This window comes from Oreochromis aureus, linkage group 18 (genome assembly GCF_013358895.1).
Source record: "Oreochromis aureus strain Israel breed Guangdong linkage group 18, ZZ_aureus, whole genome shotgun sequence".
NCBI classification, from domain to species: Eukaryota; Metazoa; Chordata; class Actinopteri; order Cichliformes; family Cichlidae; genus Oreochromis; species Oreochromis aureus.
Window position 1 is genome coordinate 30,675,196 of NC_052959.1, and position 11,803 is coordinate 30,686,998.

Below are 11,803 nucleotides of genomic sequence, written 5' to 3' on the forward strand. Positions count from 1 at the left end.
TTCACCGAGATGAAATGCCACGGTTAGGAAGCATGTAGCAAGGCTCCAAATGCTCCAACAGAACGCCGACAGGTCTCGCAGACAACTGCCGCTCTATCACGTGACACATACTGCTCCGATGCGCCGAGCTGGGTCACGCCAAGTAGCGCGTTTTGTGAGGTGATTTTGTGATACTTCGGATGGGATTAAATTTTTTATTTCTCTCCGATATCCGATCCAGTAATTTAGGTCAATATCGGATCGGTCCATCTCTAGTTTGGAGGAAGTAATTACTTAAGTTAACTTAGAAATATCTATTGGAGAAAAGGAGTAAATAAATATCAATGGTTCTAAAAGTAGGTGTATATAATTTTACCGTACTACAGTTCACAGATCGCATTAACTCTGGGACAAACATCCAGCTCACCAGGGAAGATATGAAAAGTGGCAGGTTAGCATTTTTAGACTGTGAGATTTAATTAAAAATGGGAGACATTTAAAAGCTGATGTCAACTGACAGTTAATTTATGTGCAGTGCATAAATACCATAACAATGATGGAAAGACAAACTAAAAGAAAATTTAAACCTCTTGCAACATGAAAGATTTCAGTCATTTGCAGTTTAATGAACTCAGCAGACTCCAGTAAAGAGCAGCTGAGTGAATGTGGTCTGGACTCTGTGTAGTAGGATAGTCTTCTGCTTAAATAACAGGATCATTTACAACCCTTGTGTCACTCTGGAGGTTACACTGTGTAAGTGTCAGAAATATGAATTGTGTTCAATATTTAAGTAATTTGTTCATTTATGTGGTTTCCATATTCTTAACATTTAGTTTTGAAGGCAAACTCTCCCCAATTCCAGTTTGCATCACACTTCATTGAACAAGGTGGATGATGGAACAAGCTGATGCTTTAATTTGCTGAATTATTTTGCACATCTTCTCCCAAAGTGGCAACAACACAGGCAAAATTTTTACATCCATTAGACAACATGGTGAGTGTCAGTTCTTGAAGGATGAAGTCACACGTGTCAACATACATTTGCATCAGAGAACATGTGAAAACGAGAATATAAAATAGCCCCCAAATTAACATTTCTCACAATACAATTGAAATTATTTGATTTGCCCAAGAATTTGAACATGGTACTGGGACTACAACAGATTTTCTTTAATAAAACCCAAATTCAAGCACACTGGGTGAGAAATTCCATTGTAAAATCTGAGTTTAAATAAATTGTTTCTCAATTTATATAAAGCAGTGTCAGATACCAAGTCAGATTTTTGGTCTTAGGTATTACTTGCATGACTTCAAATCCTTTGTAGGAAAACCAGAATGACTGATGAATTAAATGTTTGCAATAAAAAAAAATAAATAAATAAATCATGTTTTTTTGTAAAAAAAAAAAAAAAAAAAAAAGCTGATTGTAGTTAATAATTTTTTTAACCAATCTACAATTAATATATACATGTTATATGTTATGTTATATGTACAGTTATCTGTAACAAGAAAAACATGCGTCATAGGAACAAGCGAATTAATGTAACAAACAGTTGTTACTGTTATGGACATAAAATACCAAATTAACCTCATCTTTTCCCTCACGTGTTGCAGAGAAGCATTGCTATGAACTCTGCTCCATGTGAACTCTTTCCCCCCATCTCTGACACTTTCATACACTGTGAATTCTCATGTGCCTTTTCAAGTTTGCCATCTGACTAAATGTTTTACCACATGTGTTACACAAGTGTGGCTTCTCGCCTGTGTGGTTTCTCATGTGAGTTTTCAACCTCGCCATATTAGTGAATTCTTTTCCACAGCTGCTACAAGAATATGGCTTCTCACCTGTGTGGATTCTCATGTGAATTTTTAAGCTCCTCATCTGACTGAATCCTTTCCCACATGTGCTACAGCAATAAGGTTTCTCACCTGTGTGGCTTCTCATGTGAACGCCGAATGATGAGGCAACTCTAAAGCTTTTCCCACAGGCGCTACAAGAATATGGTTTCTCACCTGTGTGGATTCTCATGTGAACTCTGAATGCTGACGAGTGACGAAAGCTTTTCCCACAGGCGCTACAAGAATATGGTTTCTCACCTGTGTGGATTCTCATGTGACTTTTTAAGTGGTACATCTCACTGAATCCTTTTCCACATGTGCCACACAAATAAGGTTTGCCACCTGTGTGGATTCTCATGTGCACTGTTAATGCTGATGAGTGACGAAAGCTTTTCCCACAGGCGCTACAAGAACATGGTTTCTCACCTGTATGAGTTCTCATGTGAGTTTCCAGTCCTGGTTTGTAACAGAATTTTTTTCCACACAGGCTACAAGAATATGGCTTCTCACCTGTGTGGATTCTCATGTGAGTTTTTAAGATGTTCATCTGAATTAATCCTTTCCCACAGGTGCTACAAGAATAAGGTTTCTCACCTGTGTGAACTCTTAGATGTTCAGTTAGTTTGTATTTACACTGAAAAGTTTTTCCACAAATCTCACATTTTACAGACTTTCTACTTGTGTCAGGGTTACACTGACTATCTGATCTGAGCTGGCTCTCTACTCCACTTTTCTTTCTCTGATTTTTCCTCATTGTGTTTGCATTTGTAGTTGATCCTGAGTGCACACTCTCACTTTCTTCCTGGTCTTGGCTCCACTCTGGCTGAGGACAGTTGTTAGAAAGGAGGTCACTGCTTGGTTCAGGTTCCTCATAAGTTGAAGTCACCATAAATTTATTAGTGTCCTTTAGAAGAAGCTGCTCTCCCTCCTGACTGGTGCAGGGTTTCTCCTGGTCCTCTTTAAATTCTGGAGGCTTTCGATCCTCCTGATCCAGACTGGAGATCCTTTCATGGTTACAGACCTGTTGGTCTGCAGGAACCTCTTCCTCCTTACAGATCTTTTGATCTGAAATGTCTCAAGGGACAAAAACAAAAAAATAAAATGAAAAAAAACAAAACAAAAAACCCCCCAACAACACAAAAACCCGAACATTTAAAAAAAAGACCTCATCAACTATTTGGGGAGCTACATACAAGTTAAAACATCTTGGCATATTTTTTACATATTAACTTTCTTCTGGACGTAGAGATTTGGTTTTGTACATTACCACAATGAATTTTAAATGAAACCACTCAGATTCAGTTCAAGTGCAGACCTTCAGCTTCAATTCAGTGGTTTGAACAAAAACACTGCATAAAAACTGTGAGAAAATAAAGCATTTTTAACACAGTACTTTCATTAGATTGGCTCAGAAGTAATTGGACACATTACATAACTAAAAAAAATATGTTCATTTCTAATACAGATGCTTGCTTTCTCCTTTTTAATGTCACAGTTGCTCCAAAAAGCCACCAAAGGCAGATTGCAGTGTAAACGCTGTCGCACGTGGAAGACAGGAGTGATACACCTCATGTTGTCATATCTGTAGAGTTTATCCCTGTGGTGTTCTTCTCTGACTCACAGTGGACAGAAACTATCTTTTGGAGTTGCATAAAAAATTAGAGTGGCAGCTTATTTGATGCAGAACACCTGATTGTTCTGTAAATATTTTTAAATGGTTATATAGAAACCTTGCTTGCATTTTTAGGTAAATAGTACCATATAACGATGTTATTTGTAAAACCTGTGCATAATGTTTTGTGTGAAACCACGATAACAGAGTTCTGGCTGATTGGAGCTGGCTGGGACCTGGCTTATCGAAGAACAAGAAGCGAGTACAGCTGTTTAAATTCCCACAAGGCTAGCCGACATTTACACCCAGCTGTATTAGGAATTAAGTTAAAGAACTGTTCTGCTTTTTGGTTTAACTGTTGCTAGTTTTGCTATATTTGTGCTTTACTACTAGCAAACTTGCGAGCCGTGTGCTATGTAGCAAATTTATGGTCTACAGATTTATAACGACTTTTCGTTCTTCCCAGTGCAGACATCACTGATGCTTCACTGGTCATTTCCTGCCTTCCTGATAGTTTTACATACCTTTGCTTTGTATCTTTATTTCAGGTTTCCAGATGGTATCAAGCAGTCTGAGCGTCTCCTGCCCGGTCCAGACGATGATGTGTTCAACCTCCTGTTCCTCTTTAATCTGAGGAGGCTCTGGGTCCTCCTGCTTCAGACTGGAGCTCCTCTCCTTGTTACAGACCTGTTGGTCTGTGAGAACCTCCTCATCCTTACTCTTCATTCTGTTTTGAGAAGTCTTGAAAAGAGACAAGCGATAACGGGAGAAATTAAAAGTAAACAAATGTGACAAATATTTCAAGAGCACCGTGTGAGTCACTCAAGTTCTGATACTTTTATAAGCAAAATTAAGAATAAAAAACTTTCAGGTAGCTGCTGCCAGCTTCACAGTTGTGCAACTGTTTGTCATTTTAACCTGCCACAGTGACAACCAAAAGTAATTATATCATTGAAATGTTTATTTAGATGGAGAATTTTAAGAGTGTTTTCACACCATCTGACTATGATCCGAGTCCAAATTTCAAATTAAAAGCTGTTTCACTTTGTTTGCTGATTTGTGCTTAAAGCTGCAACACTTACAATTTTTTGTTTTTCATTATTTTTAAAATATGAATTAATTGCAGTCACAATAATTAATTAATATCATGTCATTTATTTAAACTGTACTTAAGTAAAAATATAGAATCACCATGGTGGGATGATGGTTAGCACTGTTGCCTCACAGCAAGAAGATTCTTAGTTCGATTCAGGAGTTTGCATGTTCTGCTCCTCAGTGTGTCGGTTCTCTCTGGGTACTCCAGCTAGGGCTGCCACAAACGATTATTTTGATAGTCGACTAATCACATCATGCATCCATTATTGTAAAACGTACAGCTTGTTGCACCAGCATGCATCTGCTCTTATATAACTATCATTAGATTACAGCTTAAAGTGTTTAAGGTATGTGCTAACTAAAAATAAAGACAAGATGATAGTTTATTAAACTTTTAATGACATTTTCATATTGTCTCGGTGGACTTAAATCAATTCAGCTGTCTGCTCTTTGCTCCCTCAAATATAACAGGACATTGGAGTAAATTCTCAACCATCTCATATTTCTGTTTGATGTTTATTCAGCTGTGTGAAAACTGTAACTTCCCAGCCACTGTAAATAAAACACTGAAAAAAGCCAAACAATAACATTTATAAGCTACCCAAGTGACTTATATAACTAACCCTATAAATGAAAGCAGATGACATTTTCAAAAGCAAATAACAAGCTAATAGAGTAGTAGTTTACAAAACCTATTATCACCTAAAATATGAAAGATTTCACATTTTTAAGCAAAACTGAATTTATGAATGTATGAATAAGCAGTATTATGCCAGCCATGTGTCATTAATTCATCTTCAAATTATTGTTTTCTTCTTAATTCAGTGAGAAACAGCTGGACGTGACCCTGCAGAGGTTTGAGGTTTGCTGTGGGGAGAGGAAAACGGGTGTAACAGCAAAGCCAACAATGAAGGTAGCTGAGTGTAAATACCATGGGTCAAGCACCCAAAACAATGGACAGTGTACAAGAGAGGTGAAGAAGAGAGTGCAGGCAGGGCACAGTGGGTGGAGTTGAGTGTCAGAGGTGATTTGTGAGAGGAGGATGGCAGCAAGAGGGAAAGAGAAGGTCTACAAGATTGTAGTGAGGCCTGCTGTGATGTATGGTTAGATGGTTTTCGCTTCACAACTAAAGCGTGCAGTTTACTTTGTGTACACTCAAATGCAGTCGAGTCAACTAGTGCCACCTATGGCCTAAAGCCAGATTAACTTGTGACACAGACATCTGCACCACGTTTGAATTTGTTTCATGCACAATACATTTGTAACTTTCAATTTTGTCTGTTTTTGTGTCTTGCAAATAAACCTTATATTATGGATTTTGGCAGTGGTGACTTTTCTCAGGAGAAGCTGGAACCCTGTTTACTAGGTTTTAAAATTTCTGTACTATTAGGTGGCAGAAGGAGAAATGTGGCCTGGTCAAAACACGGAGAGCTGCACTCTAAAAGATCTTTAAATATAGTAAACATACCTTGTGTGCCACAGACTGCTCCCAAACACAAGGGGGCAAATAATACCTCTAAAACACTTAAGTTGGCTTTATTAAATGTTAGATCTTTAGCTGGGAAAACATTTTTAATTAATGATTTAATCACTGAGCACAGCCTTGATTTTATGTTTTTAACTGAAACTTGGTTGGACCAAAGTAACAGTGGAGCTGTTCTCATCGAGACGACCCCTCCTAACTACAGTTTTATCAGTGAGGCCAGGGTGAGCAGGAGAGGAGGAGGGGTTGCTGTCTTATTAATTGAATCATTTCAATGTAAGCAGCTATCTCCTGGAAGTTTTCAGTCTTTTGAATATGTGGCTTTACAGCTGAAGGTCCCATCCAAAGTTGTGTTTCTTAATGTTTACAGGGCTCCCAAATACTGCACAGACTTTTTTAATGATCTCAGTGAACTGCTGTCTGTGATCTGTGTTGATTTCGACTGTGTAATTATTGTTGGGGATTTTAACATCCATGTGGACAACCCTCAGGACAAAGGGACTAAAGACCCGAGTAATAAACACCGTTTTGTGATCACTGCTGTCGACATATTTGTGTGCGCTGAAATTTTACTTTCAAAGAAAACACAGAGATGATCAGACAGGCCCACATCAGACACAGTAACCTTTGAAATGCTCAGGCCCTTGGAGATCAGTAGGTCAAGAGTGTGTCCTCTATTATGTGTGGCCTCTGTTACATGCTGAGTCAGCCCAAAGTTGCCCAGAGTGTTACCAGTAGTGAGATCTTTAACCAGGTCTTCCCATTAACACCTGCCCTGTCCAGAGGTTCAGTCAACGAGCTCGTCAATAGCTTCAATGCCGAAATGTTAAACGTTATGGACACAATTGCTCCCATTAAGGTGAAGGTTATCTCTGGAAGGAAAAAGTCTCCATGGAGAAACTCCTCACTGGTGAAAAAAATGAAAAATGAAAAAAGAGAGTGTCGGAAAGCTGAGTGCAGATGAAAAAAACCCAAAAACTTTCAGGTTCATTATGACATCTATAAAGAGAAACTTCACAATTATAATTTACAACTGAGGAGTGCAAGGAGGTCCTACTTCTCTGACATCATCACCAAAAACAGTCATAATGCTCGGGTCTTATTTGCTGCAGTTGACAGGCTACCAAACCCTCCTGTGTCAGTGGCAGCTGAATTTCATTCGACCATGGCCTGCAATGATTTTGCCAAATTCTTCACAGACAAAATCCAAAAGATTAGACAAGCAATTGGTACATCCACAGCAGATCCAGGATATGCACTGTGTCCACCGAAAAACTGTTTAAACAACATGAAACAGTTTCACCCCATTAACAGCAAAGACCTGGAGGACATCTTAGGTCAACTGAACTCCTCTTGCTGTTTAGAAGTTTTTTCAAAAAGGTCTCAAAGACTTTGGAGTCAGACCTGTTACAAATTGTCAACTTTTCTTTACTGTCAGGTGTGTTTCCAGAACCACTAAAAACTGCTGTAATTAAGCCTATACTGAAAAAGGACAATCTTGACAAGACACAAATGAACAACTACAGGCCCATCTCAAATCTCCCATTTTTAAGTAAGATCATTGAAAAAGCAGTTTCTCAGCAGCTCAATTACTTCTTAACACAGAATAACTGCTATGATGCCTTCCAGTCAGGTTTTAGACAGAACCACAGCACTGAAACCGCTCTGACCAAAGTGTTTAATGACATACGTCTGAATACAGACAGTGGAAAAATGTCAGTCTTAGTTTTACTGGATCTCAGTGCAGCATTTGATACAGTTGACCACAATATATTACTCAAACAACTGGAGAACTGGGCAGGTCTCTCAGGAACTGTACTAAACCGGTTCAAAACATACTTAGAAAACAGGAAATACTTTGTATCAATAGGTAACTTCACATCTGAGCAGACAAGTATCACATGTGGAGTTCCCCAAGGTTCCATCTTGGGACCTCATCTGTTTAACATTTACATGCTCCCACTGGCACAGATTATAAAGAACAACAAAATAAACTATCATAGCTATGCAGATGACACAAATATATATCACAATGTCACCAGGAGACCGAGGCCCTGTACAGGCTCTTGGTAAATGCATTGAGGAAATTAATGACTGGTTGTGCCACAATTTTCTCCAGCTAAACAAAAAAAAAAACAAAAACAAAAAACTGAAGTAATAGTCTTTGGAGCCAAAGAAAAACGATTACAGGTCACCAGAGAACTTCAATCTATACAGCTAAAAACCACCAACCAGGCGAGAAATTTGGGTGTGGTGATGGAAGCAGACCTAAACTTAGAAAAACACATTAAGACAATAACAAAGTCAGCTTACCATCACCTCAAGAATATTTCAAGGATAAAAGATCTGATGTCTCAGCAGGACCTGGAAAAACTAGTCCATGTATTCATCTTTAGTAGGCTTGATTACTGTAACAGCATCTTTACAGGTAGAAGTTGGACTACCTAAAAAAATCAGTCAGACAACTACAGCTCATTCAGAACTCTGCTGCTAGAGTCCTCACTAAGACCAAAAAAGTGGACCACATCAGTCCAGCTCTGAGGTCTTTACACTGGCTGCCTGTCCGTCAGAGGATAGACTTTAAAGTTCTGATGCTGGTCTATAAAGCTCTGAATGGTTTAAGACCATAATACATCAGTGATCTCCTGACCCAGTATGAACCTTCCAGATCCCTCAGGTCATCTGGATCCGGTTTTTAATCAGTTCCCAGATTTAGAACCAGACATGGAGAAGCTGCATTCAGCTTTTATGCTCCATATATCTGTAACAAACTCCCAGAAAGCCTCAGATCAGCTGAAACACTCAGTTTATTTAAATCCAGGTTGAAGACTCACCTGTTCTCAGCTGCATTTGAATAAAACACCAAATCCACAGTTTTACTTTTAAGCTTAAATTTCAAAACTTACATTTTAACTACTGATTTTATCTACCGTTTCTTTTTCTTTTTTTTTCATTTTAAATCATGCTTTTTCTTTGTTTTTGTTTTTTAATGTCTCTGTAAAGCCCTTTGAATCACCTTGCCGTTGAATTGTGCTATATAAATAAACTTGCCTTGCCTATATAATTATATTATGTATTTATTTTTGGCCTACATCAGTAGAAAATGCCAAATTATATACACAAAGTAATCGAAATCTCCACTCCTGTTGATCATCATGATTTTAATTTTCTTTACCATAACAAAGAAATACGTCTTGAACAAATATATGAATCATTAATATTTCACATCCTGTTAGCATAGCCTGCCTGTGTAGGGAATACATTAACATGGCAAATGGATTGTGCATGAAACAAATTCTAACGAGGTGCAGACGTGTCACAAGTTAATCTGACTGTAGGCTTTAGGCACTTGACCACAGGTGGCTCTAGTTGACTCCATTTGAGTGAACATAAAGTAAACTGCATGCTTTACTTGTGAAGCTAAAACGCTAAAGTCGGAGGAATAAAACCTATGAGGGGAACGATAACAAAGACATGAATCTCCAGATCGTTTATTCTTGCTGTCCTGTGAACAGCATCGACGTGGTGACGTTTATTCGTTTGCCGTTTCCGCGATCGCCTCCTGCATTCCCGACTTACCGACGGCATCTCCCGCGCCCCCACCGATTCTCCCGGGAGCCTCCGACTCATCGATGGTGGCTGGGATCGCGGCACGATCATCAGCCATTGCAGCCTTCGCAGTTTAGGGAAACGAGCCCGCCAGCCCTTTATAGTGGCCGCGACCACTGGCGATAAGGAAAGGTAGCTCGTCATAGAGGACTCACACTCGGGGAGACGTTTTTATGGTCGACTTAGGCTCCCAGAAGAGCCTCGAGAACCCTCGTGTTGTCTTTGCATACCTCCACAATGGTATATTATTTAATCTTTTTTTTTTTTAAAAAGGAGATTTCCTGCGTACCACCAGAAAGAGCCCAAGTTACCACTAGTGCAGGGGTGGGCAACTCAAGGGCCGGTGTCCTGAAGGTTTTAGATATCACCCTGAGTGAAATGATTAGTTCATCACCATGCCTCTGGAGAACTTCGGGACATTTTGAGGAGGTAATTTAGCCATTTAAATACGCTGTGTTGGATCAAGCAAACATCTAAAACCTGCAGAACACCGGCCCTTGAGACCTGGAGTTGGCCGCCCACGCACTATTGGTACGCGTACCACAGTTTGAAAATAGATAACCTAAAACATCTGCACGGTAACCACGTGGTGAGAGTTGAAGGTTTCTCTCACAGATTCTTTCGTCCGGGTGTTTAATACTAAAATCTTACCGTTTAAATCAAAGGGACGCACTTATGTGATGAGCTGCTGCTTGAATTTAGTCTGCGCTGATGGTTGATCTCATCCTGGGCGATTGTTTCCTAACCTCCGAGCAGATTTCTACCTTGACAAACTCTCAAACCACTGGTTTGAAGACTATTGTTGTGGAGTTTGAGTGACGTCATTTCCGCTCTACTTCTTCTTCTATTAGAATTTCGAGTAGAACTGGCGCATTGCTGCACTCCTCAGGTCATTCGTAGTCCAAATAAAAGTCCTTCCATAAAGTCTAGTGCTTTGCAGAAACCCGAATAAAGAATTTTAGTTCCCCAGTGATCCAAGCCGAGTATTGACTTAAACAGTCTGTAATATTCTGCAGCACAGCTGGAACAGACTATCTAAACATGTTTAACACTTTCTGTCTGCTCATCCCTTATTCAACCCTCAGTGCTTAGGCCTTAGTCTGGTCAAAATAACCTTATCAAAGTCAAAGTCAAAGTCAACTTTATTTGTCAATTCTGCCACATGTACAGGACATACAGAGAATAGAAATTTCGTTACTCTCAAACCCAAATGAACATTTAAATATAAGAGAGTGATTAAAAATGCAAGTAAAATAATTAAAAAGTAAAAATTTAAATAAATACAGTACAATTTTACATATAACAAAAAAAAGCTATACAATATACAATATACAATATTCAGGTAAGGGTAAATGACATTGAGTGTAAACCAGGCAAGGTAGTGCAAATAGGCAAATAGTGCAAATGGAGATTTGGTAATGTACGGTAGGAGATAGTGTAACAACAAAGTCTTATGAGGTAATGGCAGTCCAATGCTCCACAAAGTGACTAATAACTGGTGCAGGCCAGTGAGTGAGTCAGAGAGTGTGTGTGTGTGTGTGTGTGTGTGTGACAGAGTTCAGTGAGACCGTGGAGGAGAGAGGGGGCAGAATCGGGAGGGAGTTAAGCTTCCTGACAGCCTGATGGATGAAGCTGTCCTTCAGTCTGCTGGTCCTGGCCTGGAGACTCCGCAGTCTCCTCCCTGACGGCAGCAGCTTGAAGAAGCTTTGCATTGGGTGCGTGGGATCAGCCGCTATGCAAAGGGCTTTTTAGTGAGACGGGTGCTGTAAATGTCCTGGAGGGAGGGAGAGAGACACCAATGATCCTCTCTGCAGCTCTCACTATGCGTTGGAGGGTTCTATGACAGGGACGCATTGCAGGCTCCAAACCACACAGTGATGCAGCTCGACAGGATGCTCTCGATGGTGCCTCTGTAGAAAGTGTACATGATGGGGCTGGTGCTCCTGCTCTTCTTAGTTTTGCGGAGAAAGAAGAGACGCTGCTGTGATTTCTTGGCCAGTGCTGTGGTGTTGTACGTCCAGGAGAGATCCTCTGTGATGTGCACACCCAAGAACTTAGTGCTGCTCTCTCTCTCCACAGACGCTCCGTGGAGCGTTATGTTCACACATAACAATGTTTGTTTCTATATAGAAACACCATATATTTATATTATAAATATAAATATATAGACTCAGGTCTTTTGGAGT

General features: G+C 39.6%; 1 protein-coding gene across 4 annotated transcripts; it reads right to left on the reverse strand.

Moving 5' to 3' along the window:
- Positions 1-871: 871 nt before the first annotated feature.
- LOC116311775 (zinc finger protein 664-like) lies at positions 872-10,472 on the reverse strand. 4 transcript variants are annotated; one of them, XM_031728987.2, is made up of 3 exons: positions 10,269-10,463; positions 3,955-4,171; positions 872-2,892 (listed from the first exon to the last, which is right to left on the reverse strand). In XM_031728987.2, exons 2-3 carry the CDS (start codon positions 4,154-4,156, stop codon positions 1,652-1,654), a joined length of 1,443 nt encoding a protein of 480 aa, XP_031584847.1. In that variant the 5' UTR covers positions 4,157-4,171; positions 10,269-10,463; the 3' UTR covers positions 872-1,651. The 4 variants fall into 4 exon arrangements, 3 of the variants coding, with proteins under 3 accessions (XP_031584847.1, XP_039457996.1, XP_039457995.1); XM_039602062.1 differs by lacking the exon at positions 10,269-10,463 and adding an exon at positions 4,622-4,680 and having other exon boundaries at positions 872-2,883; XM_039602061.1 differs by lacking the exon at positions 10,269-10,463 and adding an exon at positions 4,622-4,680.
- Positions 10,473-11,803: the final 1,331 nt, after the last annotated feature.

Coding starts and splice junctions, on each gene's coding strand:
- LOC116311775 (XM_039602061.1), bottom strand. Junction 2,893..3,954: donor AATAAAGATACAAAGCAAAG/GTATGTAAAACT, acceptor TTGTCCCTTGAG/ACATTTCAGATCAAAAGATC.